Consider the following 21,518-nt stretch of genomic DNA (forward strand, 5'->3'; position numbering starts at 1 on the left):
ATCAATATATTTATAATTTTAGAACCGCTTTGTGAATGAAAAAAAAAAAATAATTGGCAATAAATATCATGACTTGAAAAAAATTACGAAAAAGATATGACTTTCAATCAGTCAAATGCATACAATAAAAATATTTTCCACGTCCGGATATGGCTTAAAATAATCGTCTTTGGTGAGAGAATTATATATGAGAATTTTTTCGAGAAAATCAAAAATGTCTTTCTATTTTGACGTAGAAAATTTATACAAAAAAAACACTGTTTGAGAAAACGTTTTTAGAGTCAGAACAAACGTATACAAAAATTGCGAACGAAATAAAAAATTGAGAGGGAAAGTCATTGATCGAGTTGGCATGGAATACCTCATGTGTAGAGTTTAGTGTATCGTATCAAACAACCAGATAATATATATATATAGAACAAAGTAGTGCAGGTTTCATTGTTGGACAAGATTTAAACCAGTCTAATACATGGCATATTTCCATGCAATGATGACGTCTTCACATGATTTTTGATCTTTATATTATCTAACATAATAATGACATAATAAAGTGGATGATTATTAATCAATTCCATTTGCTAAGAGAGGAAAATCTGACCGTACCACAGATAAAAAAAAAATATAACATTATTTGCTTATTATGGGGAGAAAGAAACTCGTCAATTCTTGGATTTCGTGTCTCGCAAATTTTCAACTTGGTTTTGTTAATATTGCAGAATAGAATTTTCCTTAAATTGTCCTGAATAAACTTGTCTCTCAAAAGTTCATAGGATTATCTGTACACTGTGTAACTTGTATATGTATTGTTTTTCAAGACACATTTTTTTACTCATTATTCAATCTCACTAACAAAAGATTCGTGTATGAAAATGTTGGATTATTGGGGCTTACAGACTTGAAGACTCTGAATCGAATGGACGGTTCAATTCATTCGTTGCGACAACCGAGAGAGAATTTTCATCGGTATATAACTGTTACGCAACTACCGAAACTGCTTCAGATGCAGGAGATTCAATAATTTATGAGGGTCACATTTGCGTCACGTTGGAAGAACATAGTACCAAAACTGTCATAAATGTGTTTTCGTAACTGCGACATTAATTTCTCTTGTTTACCTAGATTGCACTTACACCTCAACCTTTACCTGCAACGTGAAAAGAGCGAATCTGCAGTATGAAACAAAAATGTTCGCGCAGTGTTTCGGCATTATCGTAAAAGCCCCGTGTGTATAACGATTCTCATCAACTTCGTTTGAGAGTGCGCATGACATTTCACCCTCGCTTCACGTGAGCACGAAAAATGAAAGTTTTAGCCGGACTCGCCGCGCTTGGATTTTCCAGGCGACGTTCACGTGCTTCTTTCTGCTCTGTTGAATGATTACAATAAGAGGAATGGCGATAGGGAGACGAGACGCGGAAAAGTGTTCGAAGCGCACAGGTACCAGACTCCATTATTAAACTGACAAGACGAGAGAATGAAAATGAAAATGAAAACGAAAATGAAAATGAGAGCGAAAGCGAGAACGGGACTGGGAATGGGAATGAAAATGTTGGGGCAAATAAAAAATGGAAATAAGACAACGAGAGTGGAAAGGTAATTGTAAACCCATCCCGCACTTTGATCACGGGGCTTTATGATATACCGGGACGATCTCTTGAAATTTGAAAATCAACCGCGCATGCGCTAAATAATTCAATCTCATTGGTCGACGAAATCTTCCCGCAGCGATATTCTTGTCTGCGACTCAGGCAGGCCAACGTACACAAAATGTATACGTTTGACTTTTCAAAGAGCATAAGCATTAAATTCCGACCGTTCTTCGAAGAATCAACTTTCCGACTCAACGACAAATGCTTCCCAAACCTTACCGAGTCGCTACATCAATTATTTGAGATTCTAACCTCGAAAATTCGTATCAACTACATCGCACCCAGAAACAATTTGACAGCTGAAACTCGGGATGGCCAGCCTGTGCGAACAACCGATAAAACTCGCGCATGCGCGGTTGATTTTCAATTTTCAAGAGGTTGTCCCGGTGTAATGTATATAGTATGTACGATGCAATATATGACTTGACTGTTAATGGACTTGGCGACTTTTAACCCCGTTCCCATTGCCTCTGTAGAGTTCGCTTTGTCTTTCTCTATGCACGGCTGTCTAGACTGTTGTATTCTCTGGGGAGCCCTGCAGCTTTCATTATGGAGAACAACAGCCAAGCCTACAAATACAAACGACTTGCCCAACGCGCAAGACATCTGTCCCTGAGTTGTTGTTTCTTCCCTTCCCCATTTAACATTTCGTCTCTCATTTCCGTCTCTTCCCGCTGTCGGAATGAAGATTCAAATGTCTCACCAACCTGCCATGGTGCATAGATATGGGGTAGTCCAAATGAACGTGAACAAGATTTGACCCCGATCTCCCTCGAATTGGTCACCGATTCATTCCCTACTTCTATTCCACCAAACATATGTTTTATAATTTTCTCAGATTTCTTCCACCTAGCGTTTGAGAGTAGGTGTGTTAGATCTCAACTTCAGTAAATCGAAAACTGTGCATTTGGAAGATAAATTGCGAAGGGTAAAAAGTTTCTTTTTTTTTTCAATTAGTCGAAAATTAGTTTTTCAGAATTTTCTGGAAATCGTAAAGTCATCGCTTTCGACGAAAAACGCCTGTAAGCTACGTTCTCGAAAATTTGAAACTTTTTGTGAACTTTCTCTGAATAGAAAACTTTTTTACTTGAACGAAAAATGGGCCCATAATAATATGCTATAAATAATAACGATGCCACTACCTGACTCCAAATGTCGAAAAACGTGGTCTTCTATAGCGATTCCCGAAGATCTATCTCAAAATGAATTCAATATTCGCAAATGTCGGATTTTTTATTACAAAAAGAAAGAAAATGCATCATATTTTTTATCTAACGACAAGAGGTTCGAAAAATTCGAACGAATTCGGAAAATTAATAAAAATGATCGGAATGTTTTCAAAATTGGAGCCAGATAGAAATTTTTACTTTAAAAAGGTGGCCAAAATTTGGTGGATTAGTCCATAAGAAAATTTTATTATTTTTTCGTATATTTGGTATTGATAAAATCAAGAATCAATGAACAAATTCGCGTCTTCCTGATATCTGTAGAACTAGTTTAAAATCATACGATTTTCCAAGGAAAAACCAAGTCACAGAATACTTTTCTCATCTTTTCTTACACAAAATTCAAAGTGCATGTGTTATCCGCGTTGAAAGACTTTAAATGCGTGTTTTCATAACACTCGGAGACCGAAGTATTTTCCGATGGAGGAAAATAAGGAAAGCGAACCACATTTTGTAGGTGATAGCGTGCCGAGGTATTGCAGCTGCGGCTGAATCGACGGAAAGAGTGTTTGAAGAGGGTGCGAAGATTGTCTGTTTTCAGGACAAATAATAATAACAGAGAAAGGGAGAGAGTTGGAGAGAACAAGCTTACGTGGCTTCGCCGATGGAGCCATACCGAGAAAGTTTTCTATTTGATTAGCCACGAGCAGACTATTATTGCCTGGCGTTGCTGAAGTGGAACTTCAACCGAAGGATTACGATCCAGCCCGCTCAACTTCCACTCACTTGTCCAATGAAATAGCTCCGGCTGGCTCTTCGTTCAGCAATGGCATTAACTACTTAACACAATTATCAGATGGTCGTAATAACACCTTGCCCCACGATACACACCACGCTATACTTACGTTCGCGATACTTTTCCGGTAGGCTGTTGATGCGAGCACTGATCAATCAGTTGACCACTCGAATGTTTTCTTTCGTACTATGAGGCTGAAGTTAGCCGAAGTTAGTAACGTTAACTCAACGAAACATCGGGTGATGTAATCAGGCTGAAGTTAATAAAGTTACAGTAACGAAACCTGAGGATAAAATATCATCGTTATTGGGCAATTAAAAAATGACTTTTAAGGAGTTGGCGTTTCAAAATTGAAGTATATTTTTTTTTATAATGGTTTACTAAATCTCGAACGTTCCCAATGATGCGAAGTAGCGATTTATCTCGAACATGCATCGTTACGGTAACGTTACTAACTTCATCGTTATGAAAAATATCATTATTGGGCCGTTTTGGACTGACTTTCGAGTTGGTTTTGCAAAATATGAGTATATTTTATTTATCACGGTTTACTAAATTTCAGACATACACAAAAGTGCGAGGTAACGATATTTCCTAAGCACGCATTGTTACGGTAACGTTAACTAACTTCATCCTCATTTCGTACTTTTGTATAATGTTGAAATATTGTTTATACCTCAATGAAAGAAAATAACTTTTGACAATAACGACTCACTTGAATATTCTAAAGCTGACGCAAGAACCTCGTTGTATTCTTACCAATTGTTATACTTCACGAAGTGAATTATACGAGTTTATAGTGTAAAAAATTGAGGGTGTTAAAATTAGGTCAATTCAGAACTTGAACGTCAGATAGTGTTAGATTTAGGATAATTAGTATTAGATTGGCACCACGTATCGTTGGATTGACACTAAAAGATATACCACAGAAGTCCGCATCGCATTTTTTTTTTTTTTTTTTTTTTTACAGTGTACTTTTCTGCAAGGGTATATTCCTGAGACACAAGAAACACAATAACGCATTGTTAAAGAATAAACGTTAGCTTTATTATACATCAATGTGAAAAGAAACGATCTAAGGGTATTCCGCGTCGTTGATTCGATATACCATACACTGCCGCGTCATATAACTACCCGTTATTGAAGGGATTCTAACGGGTACCGCATGGCATATATGTATGATTAACAACGACGGGGTGTAAACTATATATATCATTATATATATATATATATATATATATATATATATATATATATATATATATATATAGGCCTGTAGTAAAGGCTGGACTTATAGGACTAACCCTTATTTATACAACTATAACACCACACTGGAATTATATTTACACATGCGAGCTATGGCTACAGGGTTGCTTAATTAATATTTCCCTGCAAACACGGCGCAACTCACGCGACTCACCGTCTCCGCTCCACTTTACTACAGTTGGATTTTACGCGTTCTAGCTTGAATGCTTCACAATTATATGAAATTTCTCCGTGTACGATATAAAATTGCGATACGTCGAGTCTTTCACCCAATTTTACGTAGCGCGACAGCCGCAGGAAAATTGACATCCAATTGCGCATGCGCAATGTTTTCGTTTGCTTAGACAGTCTGACCAACTGTGAGACAACGAGTAACTTCACGCGAATTATTAATACGCGCAAACGGACCGAGGCAGTGTTGCCAAACCTATAGAAATTTTAGTCCGTTCAAACAAAAAAAAAAAAAAAAAGCTTCCTTTCTTCTGAAAAAAACATGTCTTTTAAGGCCGAAATCTGAAGAAAATCTAATGATCTCAGACGAAATTTCAAGACTGACAGCGAAATCTCTAAAACTGGTCTGTGAAATCGAAACAACAGACTAAAATCAATCAATCGTGAGATTCGTGAGAAAAAATGATTTGCGAACGCACTTCTTGACAAGTTAATGGTTCGTAAATATTAAAAATAAAAATATTTCACACAAACAAAAGTTCCAAATACACTTTTGTACTTACAATTCAGAATATAAGATACTTATATCAAGAATTATTGCAGTGCAACGTAAAGAATTGTTTTCACGCCATTTAAAGAAATACTTGTCCGATAAGTTGGCAACGCTGGACGCCGAGGTTATGTTGACTCAAACGTAGCCCGTTACATTCTGGCCGTCTCAAATTCGCGACGCAACATAAACCTCGAGTTGCCTGGGAATTTTGACGGCTAGCGTCTCGTTGCGACTGAGTAAGTTGGGCAATTTGACGAGTTTATGAGAAATCTACCGATCGAATCACGTGATTTGGCGCATGCGCAGTTCGGTTTCAAGTCACCCGATACTGTCGCGGTGCGTGTAGCTCACCTCCCAACAAATATCTTCGCACGTCTAATTGTTTATATGATTGTTGTTGCTCAGAACCACTATAATATATGAGGTATTCCATGCCAACTGAAAGGGCATTTTCCCTGACCCCCGCCAATTTGCTTCACTATTTTTTATATGATTCTACAACCTACAAAAAGCACTCACCATTTTTTTCAGATTTTTCGTCCCAACCATTCTTTTTTAAAAAATGTTAGAAACATAACATATGTTTTGTATACATACAAAATAAGAAAAATTATTCCTAAAAAAAAATATTTAAAAAATACAAAAAATCGATTCACCCCTCTGAACTATGGCTCAAAATGTTTGTTTTGGGACCTAGAAATTATTTTAATTTTTGTAAAAAAATAAAAAATGGAGTTTTTTTTAGGACCATAAAAGGGTTTGTAACGTTTTTTTAAAAAGAATGGTTGGGACGAAAAATCTGAAAAAAATGGTGAGCGCTTTTTTTAGGTTGTAGAATCATATAAAAAATAATGAAGCAAGTTGGCGGGGGTCAGGGAAAATTTCCTCTCAGTTGGCATGGAATACCTCACATACTATTTATATGTATAGTATACCCAACGATGGGTAATCATATCGTGTTCGTGCGTTTTAACTCCCTCGTATTTCGGCCTTACCGTTGAACGAATCTCATAAATCGCGCGTGACAAATTAGTCTCATTGATGACGGGGATGATCCACTCTCGTCTCAAGTCTCCGGAGATAAATTTACAATACATTACACGATGTATAAAAAATAAAATAAGCTTACTCGGTATATGTGTCTAGGTATGTATAAAATGTCGTCGATGTTTTGTTAGTTTCATTTTCTTTTTGTCTTTTTCTTTTCTTGCATTTTTCCTTTTCTATTTCCTTTTTTTTCGGCCAGAGAACGGAATCGCCTTACAGAGAGGAACACGTGGTAGCGGACCCACGAACGATTCGAAGTTCGAATCGCATGTACATATATACGTATGTGTGTATATATATACATATAGGTAGATGTTCCCTGCGAGGAATGCTTTTGGACTGTTGTTGGGCGGTATTCGGGGGCTTAAAGGTCGCGCGAAACATGAAATCAAACCGATTTCCTCACGACTAGCATGTATGTATTTATGTATGTATTCACGTATGCGCGTGTGTTGTAACGTGTACTCAAACCTCGCGCGCCTCGCCTCTCAGAAACAGGAGACGCGATGGAACGAGACAAGGTGAGGGAACGCAATTTTGGAACGTCATCGGACTCGAGTCGAGCTTTAATTTTTAAACGTCTTTGTAGGATCGACACGGGGGCGGGGGACCACTCCAAATGCCGTTCTCTCGGCATGTGGGCCTCTTCACTGGTTCCAAAGGTGTTACGTAGCCCGGTGAACACGTCACCTGGATATTGTCGCCAGGCTCGTACCAGAACTTCAATGGAGCGATTCTGCCGTGCGGTGGATCCCCAGGATACGGACATCTCACCTTGCCTGAAACATCCGACATCAAGGTTTTGACTTTGCAAGTTCGATCGGTCCAGGATTATTTGAACTTGTTTTTTATTTTTTTTTTAACTTCATTTTCGTAACGTGCATACATTCAAGTATATACGCAGAAAATTTCACGTCGATCCGACAAATATTCTCCAAGTTACGCGAACATTAGCAAAGACGCCCCGGAGCGTATTAAAATTTTGCTTTTGAAACTTTGAACGCATTGGTCTTGAAACTATATTTCCAAAGTCGGTGAGCAAGATTTCTCGGAAACGGCTGAACCGATCGGTCTCAAATTTTTGCACAAGCTTTGTGAATATATTTTTTCGTCCTTAACGTAAGGTTTTTTCTCGTCGATAAATATTTTTTATTTCATGAACAAATGAAGGCGAAATTTTTTAGATGTGTTCCCGGAGATCGGCCATAGCAGCTTTAGAAATCATTATTATTATGAATAATAAATATCAGAATAAAGTTCAATGTTACCCCAATATGTATATAAATTTGTATATTAATAAATTTGAATGTCTCTTCGTGAAGAATCCTTGAAAAAAACGCTTTTTCGGTTCTCTGATTGGGTATAACCCGTTAATATAGGTGACCGAATGACTTGCAACGAACTGAAATGGCCTCACGTCACTTCATATAATTATAACTGAACTCGAATTATTGATTAGTAAAATTGCGATTAGTCGTATCAAGAGACTCATTGTCAATAAAGTCTCGCACTAGGTAGATTAAAAAAAAGAGAGAGAGAGAAAAAAAGAAGCCAACGTAGTCTCTTTGTCGCGAATGAAACATATGGTGAGAATTTTCTCCCTTTTTACGATCAACTGCGATATTCGAGCATTGTATCTAGAATGCAGGTTCGAAAAGCTTTTATTTGTAAGTAGTAAAAGGAGAGCCGAGATGTATATAATTTATTAATTCCGGATCTCGTCGAAATGGTCAGTTCACTTTAGAATTTTCGTCTAACGAGTAGTTTCGCTTTCTTAAACAATGATGCTCGCACATTTAAGGCTATGAGAGCTAAGTTGTTGAATCAATCGTTGTCATGAAACAAAAGCACGATCTAAAACGTGCATGTGAGAAATTTATCACGTTGACCTTACGTGAGAAAAGATTTACTCATCAGACAGGATTAGAAAATTCATTTCATTTTTAGTTTGTCCGTAATACAAGTATAACCGACTGGTGAATATTTATATTTCGACGTAAGAAAATGTGTGTAATGCAGAACAGTTTGCTTTTCAAGATATATTTTTATTTTTCCACTTACTAATTACTACGTAATGGGACAATTACAGGACTTGAAATACAAAAATTGTAGCAGTATGTGAATTGATAATTTTGAGGCACGCGTAATAGAATTTATATTGTAAATTCAGAGGTTTGTGCAGTCAAATTATTATTTTCCATGCAATGTAAAGAGTAGTTCATTATGAACTTAAATGCTTCCAGTAAGTGGTAACAAAACTATCCTCATTCGAAAAATAAGATCGAACTTGCGAAGAGAATCTTTCGAGACACAAGGCACGCAAATCTTTGAACATGCAAAGTGAGCAATAAGATTTTTGGCAAACATTTTGAAACCTCCGTGTTCGGAGAGAGAACCGTTTTAGTTACAGCGCTGAGAAAAATTTCTGGATACTTATTTAATTTGTGTAAGATAGTGCAGGAGAATGACGTTCATCGTCATGAACTAATTCAAGGGTAAGTCTACCTAAACTAGATGCTGAGATGAAACCATCACAAGGTCACCGTTATTTTTTCACGAAAAAATTCCCTGCGTATCGAAGTTATTAAAGTCTACAAAAACTAATGAAATCCCCCAAAGGCACCTCGAGTGGAAAAATATAGCACGAAGTACATTAAAGTGGAAATTGATGAAAAAAACTTTACTCTGCAGCTAGAAGCCATTTAAATAATAACACCTTAATAAATACCAACAGAAATACCATCACCTACAGAAAATATTGAAATCAATCCTTACGGCCAAGTACTGAATTTTTTCGCAAAAATAAAGAATGAACACAAAAAATAAAGATTTAGGGACGAAATAAAAAATTCGGAGTCATAGCTGTACTTGTATGAAAAAGCTCTATTAGAAGAACTTAGTACAACTATAGATTTTTTTCTAAATGTCTAGGAGTCCAACCAATCTGTGCAAGCAAATGCACATCTACGAAGCGATGCGCAAATGTGGAACTAAATTTTGTTGGAAAGATATTAGAAAATGAAATGGTATTCTTGAAACTTGTGGTACAGAAAATCCTCAAATACAATACAAATGCACTTTGTATTTCATTTCACCCAAAATTAAAGACTGTAATAAGACGATGCTGAATACTGCATCAGATTAATTCAGTTCAATCCATGATTGAGCTTCTTCCATTGCCTCAAACTTATGCTCAATAATACAACATGGCACGATCATAGATACAATAAAGTCATATTTACTGTCAGTAGTTGAAAAACAAAAGTGAGCCGTAGGTTCGATCGTAATAAAACAACTACGTTAAATTTATGTAGATTTACTGGATCCTCGTATGTGAGAAAGGACTTATGAAAATGATTGAAAAATTTTATATAAAAAGTGGCACTGCATGCGTTTACTCGAGAAAATAGGGCAAAGTTGGTTCGGTCGAAGTTATAACACATTTGCAATGCCAAACAACGTTGCGACAGCTGCAAGTTGCAAAATATTTAGCGTTGAATAAAAATGACCACAAATTGAAAAAAAGCCACGGCCCATACATTCAGGTACATATTAATTGTTAGACAAGTGAAAATTCAAACGAAGAAGAAACATATTTTCGGAGAAATATATTTCAAGCCATTTCCCAGACAATTTAACAGCTCTTGCGTAAAATTTCGTGATATGAACTTTTTTTGTTTAAATGGCTGTTGTTAGAAGCAGTAATCACAGTCGCGGAGTATCGACTAATATTATTAGAATTGCATCGAATGCACATTTCCAACGAAAACACGGACCATGCCATTTTTGATTGCCACGTTAATTTCAACCGTCCTTCGTATTCTTCGCACGGGATTTGTGAATTCAAAAACTTTTACTCTGAAAAAATTATTTTTCATCATAAATTGGAACAAAGATTGACGGCTCCTGCAGTCGTTAAGCGTGGTTCGCCAATCGGGAAGGAAAAAAGAGCCGTAGAATAAAGTAAAGAGCGATAATAAAAAGTTTTTGGTTACGCCGATACTCCGGCCGGTGAGTAATTTGCATTTCGCAGTTGGAAGTTTTCCATGCGGCGTGTTTTTAGACAGGGATGAATAGAGCACTGTGCAGTGTTTAAAAAAAAAAAAAAAAAAAAAACCACGAAAGTTGTAAAAAAAGAAAAAAACAACAACGACGTCAAACTTCTCGCGAAAAATAAAGGAGAAATGTACACGCTCGCTTTTCATTCACCCTCCAACAGTTCCTCGATCACCAGCCACTGTAATATAAACATTCCATGCAAGGATCGGAAAGCGAAACTTTTAAAATCACGTTACGACCGACCACAGTTCGCTTACAGCTCCGTTGTTCTGCAGCGGAAATGCTGTTTCCGGAACAAGAAGTCTTGAAATATCGGGCGTTTCATGCCGGCCGTCAGATTCGCAGCGAGGAATATTTTTCACGGAAAATTCGTACTCTTTCCTTATCGTTGTCTATTTTTCTCTTTCGCCCACAAGATAAACAGGAGAAAAATATGACTTGTGATAGGTAGTTTTTGGTCTTCGGGTGTGCAAGTAATTCAAAATCAGAAATAATTATTCTTCGAACAATTAAATTTTTTCGAGCGATTCGGGTCTTCGAATAGTTTAAATTTTTTTAGCAGACCGATTCGAGTTCGCATAATTTCATATCTCCCGAATTATTCGGTTGCATAATCTTCGTACCTTTGATTTCTCTTTAAAAGAAAATTTACATACCTGTGACAATATATCTGAATAATTCAAACGAAACCTCAAATATGCAGTTATTCATCCACGCGGTATTTATTTGTTTGTTGATTCTTATTTTGCAGATTCTCATATTTCCGAAATTTATCAGTCGTTCGAATTTTCTTATCGCTTTACTTAAAATTTACCTGTTAATTTTTACAATTTCCATTCAAGTTTCTGTCTTCGATTGAATTTTTAGTTGCAAGTATTTTGAAAAGAAACTCAAGAAAATTTAGATTCTGGAATTTAAACCGAACAACTCGAATAATTTAAACTATTTGAGTCAATGATCGGTCTAATTCAAACTATTCAAAACACTAGAATTATTTGAAATATTTGAATCAAATTTCACTGTTTGATTCGATTCGATCACGGCTCGTTTTTACTAACTCACCAATGTTTTGAAAGTCCGCAAAATAGAAAAAAAAAAAAAAAAAAAAAAAAACTGAAACCCGAAAACATACCACGTTAAAAATTTCTTACATATCGGCGTTGGGTGCGACCAGCTTCCACCTTCGGTGCAGATCGCGGAAGATTCACCGACCAGCTGATGACCAGGCTGACAAGCGAACTGGACCAGGGCGCCAACTTTGTATCGAAGATTTCGCTTTTTCGTACTCCGCTTGTGTTCGACTATATGTCCACTTTTTGGGGACGTTGGTAGTGGGCAGGTGATTTCTGTAAACAAAAAGGAGCGCAAACAGTTTTATAACGAAGTCTCAGGCCTTAGAAACGCAGAAAAATTTGTTTTCGTGCGATTTGAAGACGTTTTGTTTATGCAGATTTTTGAATATCGCATAAATATTCTTGACATTTGACAATTTTTCCCCATCGTGTTTAACATGTTGACTTCGATATCCAGATTTAAAAGCATTTATAAATTTTAACGAAACAAATATTTTCCGGTTCGTTTAGACTAATTGTATGCATCAATTCAAATAACTTTAAAAATTACTGTTTTTCAAACATTTTTTTCGGACTAATTTAAAACAATATCGTAATTTGTTTTATAGAGTAAAAAGACGTTGCTTTGCCACTTTGCGATTTGATCGTTAAAATGTGTATGATGAAATTTATTATCAAAATATTTTCTATATTGAATTTCTCTTCATCATAAAATACATTCAAACAGGCAAGATACTTATTTTATAAAACATAATTGATCGATAAAATTTCACGTCAATCAAAGAAGTTTGGATATTCAATGAAGCGTCGAAGAATTCGGATTCGATTTGATTTTATACTACATTTTATGGAGTTTTATGTGATTTAACGATTTTTTCTAATTTTTCTCTCAAAACAAAAATTGAAACGAATTGGACGCTTGCAGGGACTTAAAAATTTCAAGCTGTTAATTCCCCTCCGAAAAAAGCTTAAGTCACATAAAGTTTATACTCATCCACGAGCTACATTCAACACGTAGAAAATCTCCATAGTTTCAGAGGCGGAAGTAGATAAAGGATCTTACATTCAGGGATGAAAATGTTGGAGGCGAAGCTCAGCAGCGCCGTGTTAAATGTACTGGATTCCGTTTAACACAAAGATAAGCTTCGACGACTGGATTTAGTACGATTAAGATTGAGCCGACGACGGGAGCTTTTGACGCACCGAACTTTCCCGCTATATGTAACATTGAGGTGGTCCTTATACAGGGTTTTGACGAATTTTTTCCGGACCACGTCCCAAATCAATTTTGAATAATTCGAAAACAATCGCCTAATTTTGTCAGATTATTTAAAATAAACGTGTTTCGGACACATTCACAGTATAGATTTTATTGTAAGAATAATGATGTTTAAAAAAATCTATAACAGCGAGGTCTTAGTGATCATTGATGCTACTACATGAAAAAAAAAAATACACGTCATCATATCATGTAATATCGACGAATTGCAGCGCACACCCTCGAAGTCTGACTTTCTTGTTATTTAGAAGAAGAGCAATTCGTTTAGATTGCCTGGTATAATGACGCGTATTTTGTTCAGACAGCAGTGCTAATGTATACTAAAACTTCGTAGTTGCAGTTTTTTTGAAACATCATTCTCCTGCAATAAAGTATATTCTGAGTTAAAGAAAAAAATCTTGTTCTTTTCATAAAATACTTCGACCACAAAGCGTACTATCTTAGATTTAACATGGAGAGCAATAACTTTGAGGGAATTCTTCTAAGCAATTTGAAAGCGTTTAAGCCCCCTGGGACCATAAATATTCAAAAACAACACTGTTAAGGACCATCCCAATACAACATACACACGCCGACGTACCGAATCACAGTTCTTTCCAAGTAAACGGCACAGTATGTCGGGTTGCCTACCGCTAAGAGGAACAAATATCGGTAAAACAGACCTACCGAGTCATTATCACTTTAGTCGAGTACAGTTGTACGATCATTTTAACGTGACTCCGGAACACGATCACTGAACGCTTCAACATAGGTTATAAACAGCGAAATAATTGCTCGATCAAATCCACACAACTTAGCAACACGGTCACGTCCAGCTCACTCACGAGGACTTTGAATGAACTACTTACCGATAACTCGTTAGGTCTGCATTACCGATATTTGTTTACTTTGGTAGTAGGCAACCCAACATGATGCGGCGTTTGCTTGAAAACTCTCTGTACATGATTACGGTTACTTTACAAGGGAAGCGAAGTTGAAGAAGGAAAAGAGAAAATACTCGACAGGCAAAAGCTCCTTTGACGTTGCGATTTTACTGATTGAGAGCGTCCTGCGCATGAAAGTATAATCTTTTTTAACAAATATAAAATGTACAAACGATGACCATGATGTGAGAGGGAAAGAACTCACCAATGCAGTAACAAAAAAGCTTCAAGCGCAGCTCGCCCTAATTGGAGAGGTTGTTTTGTAATCGATCGGGCAAAAGCGACGTGGAATAATCCTCGGATTATTGAAATTTTATACAATCAGACGGTTGAATTGTACCGCAAGGGTTTTCTTGTACATATTATTTCCACAAATTGCAGGTTATACGATTTTACTACCGGATGAATAATCGTGGAATAAGTTTCTTCGTTCACATCTTTATTCATTCTTGATTCTTTTTTTAAACATTGTTTCACTGCAATTTCATTATTTATATTTCGTTTATCTTAAAACTCCAAGTCTGCTTTATTACAAGTATTGACCTTGCTGACTTTAAAATATCTTGAAATAAATATTCATCTTATTCATGAATACACATGTTGAAATATGCTTTATTATACGTATTTGATCAACATTTACTATTTAGTATTTTTTAATACCGAATCACAGGTTGATCTCCTATTTCCTTAGATTCAGATTATTTCAGCGCATAATCATTTTCATTTTTAACCTGATCCCGAATAAGGTGAATTTTTTGTTCTGAATGTCCATGCGGGTGACAATTTGATTTGATATTTTGACAGTTGGAATAGTGGCAGCTTGAAAAAATTCTCAGAGGGTTGTGACTCGCGTGTATAAAAATCACTGCCACGATAAATAACTCGACAGATAAATTTTCGGTGAATAAATATAATACGTATAGCACATATGATAAAGCAGCCCAGCTTAATTCATCAACCTTTCGCGAGCTTGCAGGCGTCAGCAAACACGCTGGAAGCTAATAATTTACGTTGTGAAATCGAGATAGAGTCGGTCGAGATGCGAGAGCTGCAGGCCTTTTACGAAGTAATCCCGCATTAGTCCCTCAGAACAACATTAAAGGAGACGTGCGCTAATTCCATCATTCTGAAACCGTCATGATTAATAATACTCCCGTAACTCTTAAACTTGCTCATTATTCAGAACTCGTACGATCGGTAACTTACTTACCGTCGGTAAGTACTCGCTCTAAATCTAATACATCGCCCGTTTCTCTCTCTATGTAGTATTCTCATACTTATGTATCAAATTTTGTGCAAAGTTCGATGTGATTTCGTTCAAATATTGTTTCTCTTATAAAATTTCGTCCCGCTTAATCAGAGCGCGATGAGGTAAATTTATTCTCGCCAGCTTTTCGAATTTTCTCTTTTGTGCAATGAACGAGGGTAAAGACTTCATACCAAATAAAAATTTTTAATAGTACGTACGTCGAGATTTTACGTGAACCATAAAATCTAAAATTCCAGAATTTGTTCTCCTTAATTTCATTAGACGTATAAGTGCGCAGCTTTCAACTGTGAAGGTACAGCTTGCAAAGTGCACAGTTCCAGCTTTATGGATGCACTGAAAGTGTGAAGTATATAACGAAGTTGCGAATACGTCTCGTGCGGAAAAGTTTCTTCTTTCACAGTTGAGCGGGCAGCTGTATGAGTTACTCTTCATAAATCTCCAGAATATGTAAATAATTTATGCCCCATGGTGACTAGTTTTTAAGAAAAAGAATAAAAAGAAACACGGTAAGTGATTAGAAGTACAAATTGAAGTTAAATTTGGTCAAAAAATAACTGCGACGTGATGGAATCTTTGAGGAGGTATTCTTCCAATTTTCCAGTGACATAGTTCATTCGTGCTTTTTGAGTGTATAAGGCTTCGTATTTCCTGATGAGGTTGACTTTGCAGTCCTGATTCATGGGAAACTGAATTACCCACTGAGGCAGGCTGTTGTTTTTTTTTTTCACTCGAATTGGAGATGCAATTGAAAGGATATTTTTAACGATGCACTTCAGCTTATACTTCTTACCAATTTCCACACGTTCCATATTTAGCCGTGTTGAAAAACGGAATTGCTGAGTCCAGATAATTTGTTAATTCGAGAAAACGTTCGTCTTTTACGATGGGAATTATAGATTCAAAATGATATGGAATTTGGCATCCCCGCCGAAATTTGATAAATCGTCCAAATCAATGTTTCTTTTTTTTTTTCTTTTAAAGAATGAAGCTCGATTTTGGTCCCAAATTCCATTGATTGATAGATCCGGTACTTCAAATTGTCTTGATGGAAAAAATTCAATATCTGATTACGTATTGTGATGATACCAGAGAATTTTTTCCGCAATTTTAACTTCGCATATCTTAGTCATCTTCCTAAAATATCAAATTGAAAGCAGAAGCGATGCAATAATAATATTATTCTGGAATGATTGAAAAAAAAAAAAATTGATTTGAATGTCAGCCTATGAAATAATTCACCAGGTGTGGGCGAGAAAACTTTATTTTATTCGATTAAAATTTATCTCAGCCCAATAAATCTTTGTTTGGACCAAATAAATTCTATCGTCATAGGTTCGTATACTAACAGATCTTTTCTCTGGATGTGAACAAAGAATTTATATCGGAATGTGATATCGTGATAGTTCATATCAGCACGAGAATCCAAACAAGTAAACCTCCCACAACTTACGTACACAAATAATGGAATTGAAAAAATCTAAGAGTGAAAAAATATCTGTTCTTGGAAAAAAAATTTACCAGAATTACATGTAAATGTAATTTTAAATAGTTCGTGGTTTTTTATGACTTGTATTCACAAAAAGTACGTCTTAAATAAATCTTTTCGATTCATCGAAAACGATATGTCAACTTTAAATTTTGCACTGTTTCTGTTTGAGTCATACGAATCTATCACATGAAATATTGTGTGAAGTACTATAATTTCAGGATTTACTACATAAACTCAATATCAATATCTTGAGAAATGCAAAAATAATTCTTGTGCGTAGATGTGTGTACATTAATCGAATAGAAATTTACATAATTGGATGAAGTTTCCCTCCTTAGTCGAGAGTAGTTCGCATGGTGCTGTTGGAAAGCTTTTTGGAAACTTGTAAAAGATACTCGATACAAGCTATGCGGTGGCTTAACAGTGCTTCGCAGTAATCAACTTCGCCGGAAATGAATGAGAACTTCATGTTTCAGGTCTCGCCTACAGAATCGCATATAATAATACAAACAGCAGCTAGACGCTGGCTCAATAACGAAACCTATTTAAACTCAATTTCGAATTTGACGACAGTTTTCTCATATGAACGACGAGTTTGAATAACGACATTTCCGATTCATTGATGCTGATCAAAACAAGCGGTTTTAGACTGACTATGAGCTAGCACTCGAACTTTCCATTCTCACACTGCAGGTTCCAAGTTCACAAAGAAAAAAAAAACGAATTCGAATTTTGAAGTACAAATTCAAATATGTGATCAACGATTTTGAAGCCCTCGAATACTATATTACATGGAAATATGATGATATTTTTTATTTTGAACCACTATAATGGATCCAACATTTCAAATTTTGGAACTCTGACCTTGGATTCGTCATCGGTGACCCAGAAAACCTCTGCCTACCAATTTCTACCAAAATCAAAATATTTTTAGATATTTTTCCACCATATTGGATCGTCGTTTTGGATTTCGCAATCTAACTTCAGATTCGTAATCAGCCGCCCAACAAACCGACGAGTACCAATTTTCATCAATATCCAAATGTTTTTAGTTTTCTTATTTCCGCTTATTGAATACGCCAAATTTAAATATAGAAAATCTGACTCGAAAAAACTCACAACACCAATTTTTATTCAGATCCATTAATCCATTCTCAAGATATCGTCATTTTATTTGATTTTTTGAAATTTTGTTATTCAAATAATTAAAAAAGTTCTGCACCGATCAAAGACAAAATCTAATCAGTTCTAAGTTTGGAGAAGTAGCTTCGTCTGAGACGAAAATCATTGAAATCCGGTAACTCGTTCTCGAGATATCGTCGGACAAAAAACCTTGATCACATCCACATATATACGTACATACATACACACGGCCAAATGTCCGTGCGAAAATGGTCAGAGGTGATTCTCCAGACCTTGAAACGTGGAGATCAATTGAAAACACAACTTTTCATTTTCGGGGTGATTAAAGTAACTTCCTTTTTTCTCTGAAAAGAGAGAAACGGAAAGTTAAAAATGTGCAAATGAATCTTGATCTGCATACTTTTGAACAAAATAAACCCCAATTGAATTGAATAACTGATTGTCGAGAAATAAATTCTGAAAATTCATTTACCTTGTCAGCCTTCTACTCGTATTATACACCCCCTTAACATAGGAAAATACATCCGAGTTACACGAGTCGGGGAATCCTTTACAACCGGTAGAAATAAGCGCTGAAAACTTTCAGCAGTCTCCTCTCTCTTTCCCTTTTCCCCCCTTTTCACCACCCTTTTGCTCCGGTTTGCTCAAGTGTACGACAGTCCGGATCCCGTTCTCGCTTTCCGGATTACCTCAGCATTTCGGTGTTCAAGAAGAACCGGAGATAGGAAAAGCAAAAGGGAGGCGAGTGGAATGAAAGAAGGGAAAGAGGAGAGCAAAAAGTAAAAAAAAAAAATTTCAAAAACTCCCCGGTTACGCGATGTTAAGTGATGATAGTCGGCTTCCACCCAGCTTTTACTGCATCCTGGCATTGTATAGTCACTTATAGAAGTAAGCAGTCTGGTCTGATTTTACTCCAGTGAAAGTAGACGGTTGACATATGAGACATGAGATTTTCGTCCTCGTCAACCAAGGACAAAGAAACCCGGAATTTTTTTATTTTTTATCCCAGCTGAGGGGAGAAGATTGCTCAAAACGTAGCGCATAGCTGTCTAATCCGCCATTTTCAGTTTTTCAAGCATTTTAAAACAACTTGCAAAATTTCAATATAATTTTAGATTAAATTTTTTTGCCCAATTCGAGTGCCATCTGTCAGAGAGTGAAAAATTTCAACGCGATAAAAATTGTGAATTTTATTGAAACAATATTGTTTTAATGTAAAAAGAAACGAAAGAAAAACCGTTGATATTGATGTAAACAAGTTAATTTTGTAATTACTTTGAATTAAAATCATACCGTTCTGTAATTTTCACGTGCCAACAGAAAATGAAAATACTAGTTGAATTGTAGATAAAATGTAACGATTTTACCCAATCGTAGTTTTTCGTTTTTCAAATCGTAAGACAATCTCATCTCTCAAAAACTGACAAACTTTGTGCTTTCACAGTCGAAATCAGGGATCGCGATTATTTAAGTTGGACCCGACAACTTTTTCGTATCTACGCTTCCTTTTTAACTTTCTCTGCGTTTCTCTGCTTTAACAGAAAAAAAGAAGTTACTGTAATCACCCTGGAAATGAAAAGTTGAGTTTTCGCTAGATCTCCACGTTTGGAAGTTTAGAAAATCGCCACCAATCATCTTCAAATGGAAGTCTGTGTGTGTGTACGCATCACGTATGTGATTAATTTTTTTGTTGGACGATATTTCGAGAACGGGTTACCGGATTTCAATGATTTTGGTCTCATTCGAAGCGGCTTGTCGAAACTTAGAACTGATTATATTTTAGTTTCGATTGGTTCGGAACTTTTTGAATTATTTGAATGACAAAATTTCAAAAAATCAAATAAAATGACGATATCTTGAGACTAGATTAATAGATTTGAATAAAAATTGGTGTTGTGAGTTTTTTTGAGTCAGATTTTCTAAATTTAAATTTGGCGTATTCAATAAGCTGAAAAACAACTAAAAACATTTGGATTTTGATGAAAATTGGTATTCGTCGATTTGTTGGATAGCTGATCACAAATCTGAAGTCATATTGCGAAATCCAAAATCACGATCCAATGTGGTGGAAAAAAATCTAAAAATATTTCGATTTTGATATAAATTGGTAGGCAGAGGTTTTTTGGGTCGCCGATAACGAATCCAAGGTCAGAGTTCAAAAATTTGACCCATTATAGTTGTTTGAAATTTAAAAAAAAAATCGTCATATTTTCATGGATTATTGTATCCGAGGACTTTAAAATCGTTAATCACGAATCTAAATTTATAATCGAAATTCGAATTGGGTATTGTTATTTTTTTTTTCTTTATGAACTTGGAACCTGCAGTGTCCGAAGCCGCTTGTTTCGTAATGGAATGAGAGTGAATAAAAGAAATAAAAGTGAGCGTTGAGATTTAACATGCCAATCCAGATTTCCGACGCTACCGTAAATTCTAACGTTGCATAAATCCGTCGATATAAACGCACTTGCGCACTTCTTACGATCAACTCGTCAAATTGAGTTCATTAGAGTTTCCAAGTTGTCCAACTCCAGTGACAGCAGCTGCAGCTTCGGCAAAGTTTAGTAGTTCAGTTTATACAGTTTAGCTCCAGTTTAGTTCAGCTCAGTTCAGTTTATACCTAGTACAGTTTGAATTGGCCAAGATCTTTATATGCCGCACATACACGCGGAAAATAGTTCGCCCCAATTCATCCCCCTGCGAATCTCTCTCGCACAAATCAATCACTGCAATAAAGGGGAATTCAGTTTCACTATTCGACGATCCGTTTAAGAGATTGATGGAAAAGTTGGATCTGGTCGTGATGCGACTGCTAACCTCTGTCCAAAGTTTATTCTCATGTCTACAGATTTATACATTATACATTGCTCGATCTTTCATGCATCGGAATAATTTTACGCAAGTACAAGCTTTGAGACTTAATCTTCGATCGGTTTTTCACATCATAATTATTTATTAGCCTCAAGATCGTCTCGCCCTAAACGCACCCCGATTTTTGGTGCCGGATGTCGGATAAAGCCGAATCGTGTTTGATTGTTGGAAATGCATGAATTCGAATCGACGGGAATTTCGCGCTAAAAGCCTTCGGAGAGAATGTTTTTAGATAAGTGCTGAGAATGGATGGGACTCGTAGTCTGAATCGAAGGTTAGAATGAATAGGGAAAAACAGTTTAACAGATGGCCAACAATTTTATTTGCATTTCTCAACATTCTCACTTTGCAACAGAAATGAATCCGAGAAAATTCGGATAACGTAAGCTAACTCATCAACAATTTGCGAAAAGGTTTTGTCGTCAGAACGTTCGAAATGCTTTAACTCTGGTGTTGTGATCCGATTTTAATGTTTCATCAGCTCATTTTTCTTCCTCATCCTCGAATTGTGATGCTTGCCGATTCTTGACCTGTTGTATCCGTGTTACAAAATCCATTTTTATTCACTCTGAATGTCATTTGTTAAATTGCTTCTAAGCGATCTCTCGAGATGTCTACAATGAACAGAATATCCCCAAAAGATTAGAATTGAATCAAAAATCCAAGAGTTCAATCGGATGAACGTTCCAATCATAAAATCTTTTCTCAAATCGATAATGTTTCAGCGTACCGTTATTCGAACTTGTTCCAACTTGTTTTTATC

At 36.1% G+C, this 21,518-nt stretch overlaps 1 protein-coding gene across 2 annotated transcripts in view; it reads right to left on the bottom strand.

Annotated features, from left to right (window-relative positions):
* Nucleotides 1–4,857: 4,857 nt before the first annotated feature.
* hig (hikaru genki) overlaps nucleotides 4,858–21,518 on the bottom strand; it is a 60,781-nt gene continuing 44,120 nt past the window's right edge. For both annotated transcript variants that reach the window (XM_046634962.2, XM_046634960.2), the window contains 2 exons: nucleotides 11,859–12,053; nucleotides 4,858–7,427 (listed from right to left, as the gene is read on the bottom strand). In XM_046634962.2, coding sequence (XP_046490918.1) covers nucleotides 7,222–7,427; nucleotides 11,859–12,053 — 401 coding nt within the window. In that variant the 3' untranslated portion in view covers nucleotides 4,858–7,221. The remainder of the gene's footprint in view (nucleotides 7,428–11,858; nucleotides 12,054–21,518) is intronic.

Source organism: Neodiprion pinetum, chromosome 7, assembly GCF_021155775.2.
Source record: "Neodiprion pinetum isolate iyNeoPine1 chromosome 7, iyNeoPine1.2, whole genome shotgun sequence".
NCBI classification, from domain to species: Eukaryota; Metazoa; Arthropoda; class Insecta; order Hymenoptera; family Diprionidae; genus Neodiprion; species Neodiprion pinetum.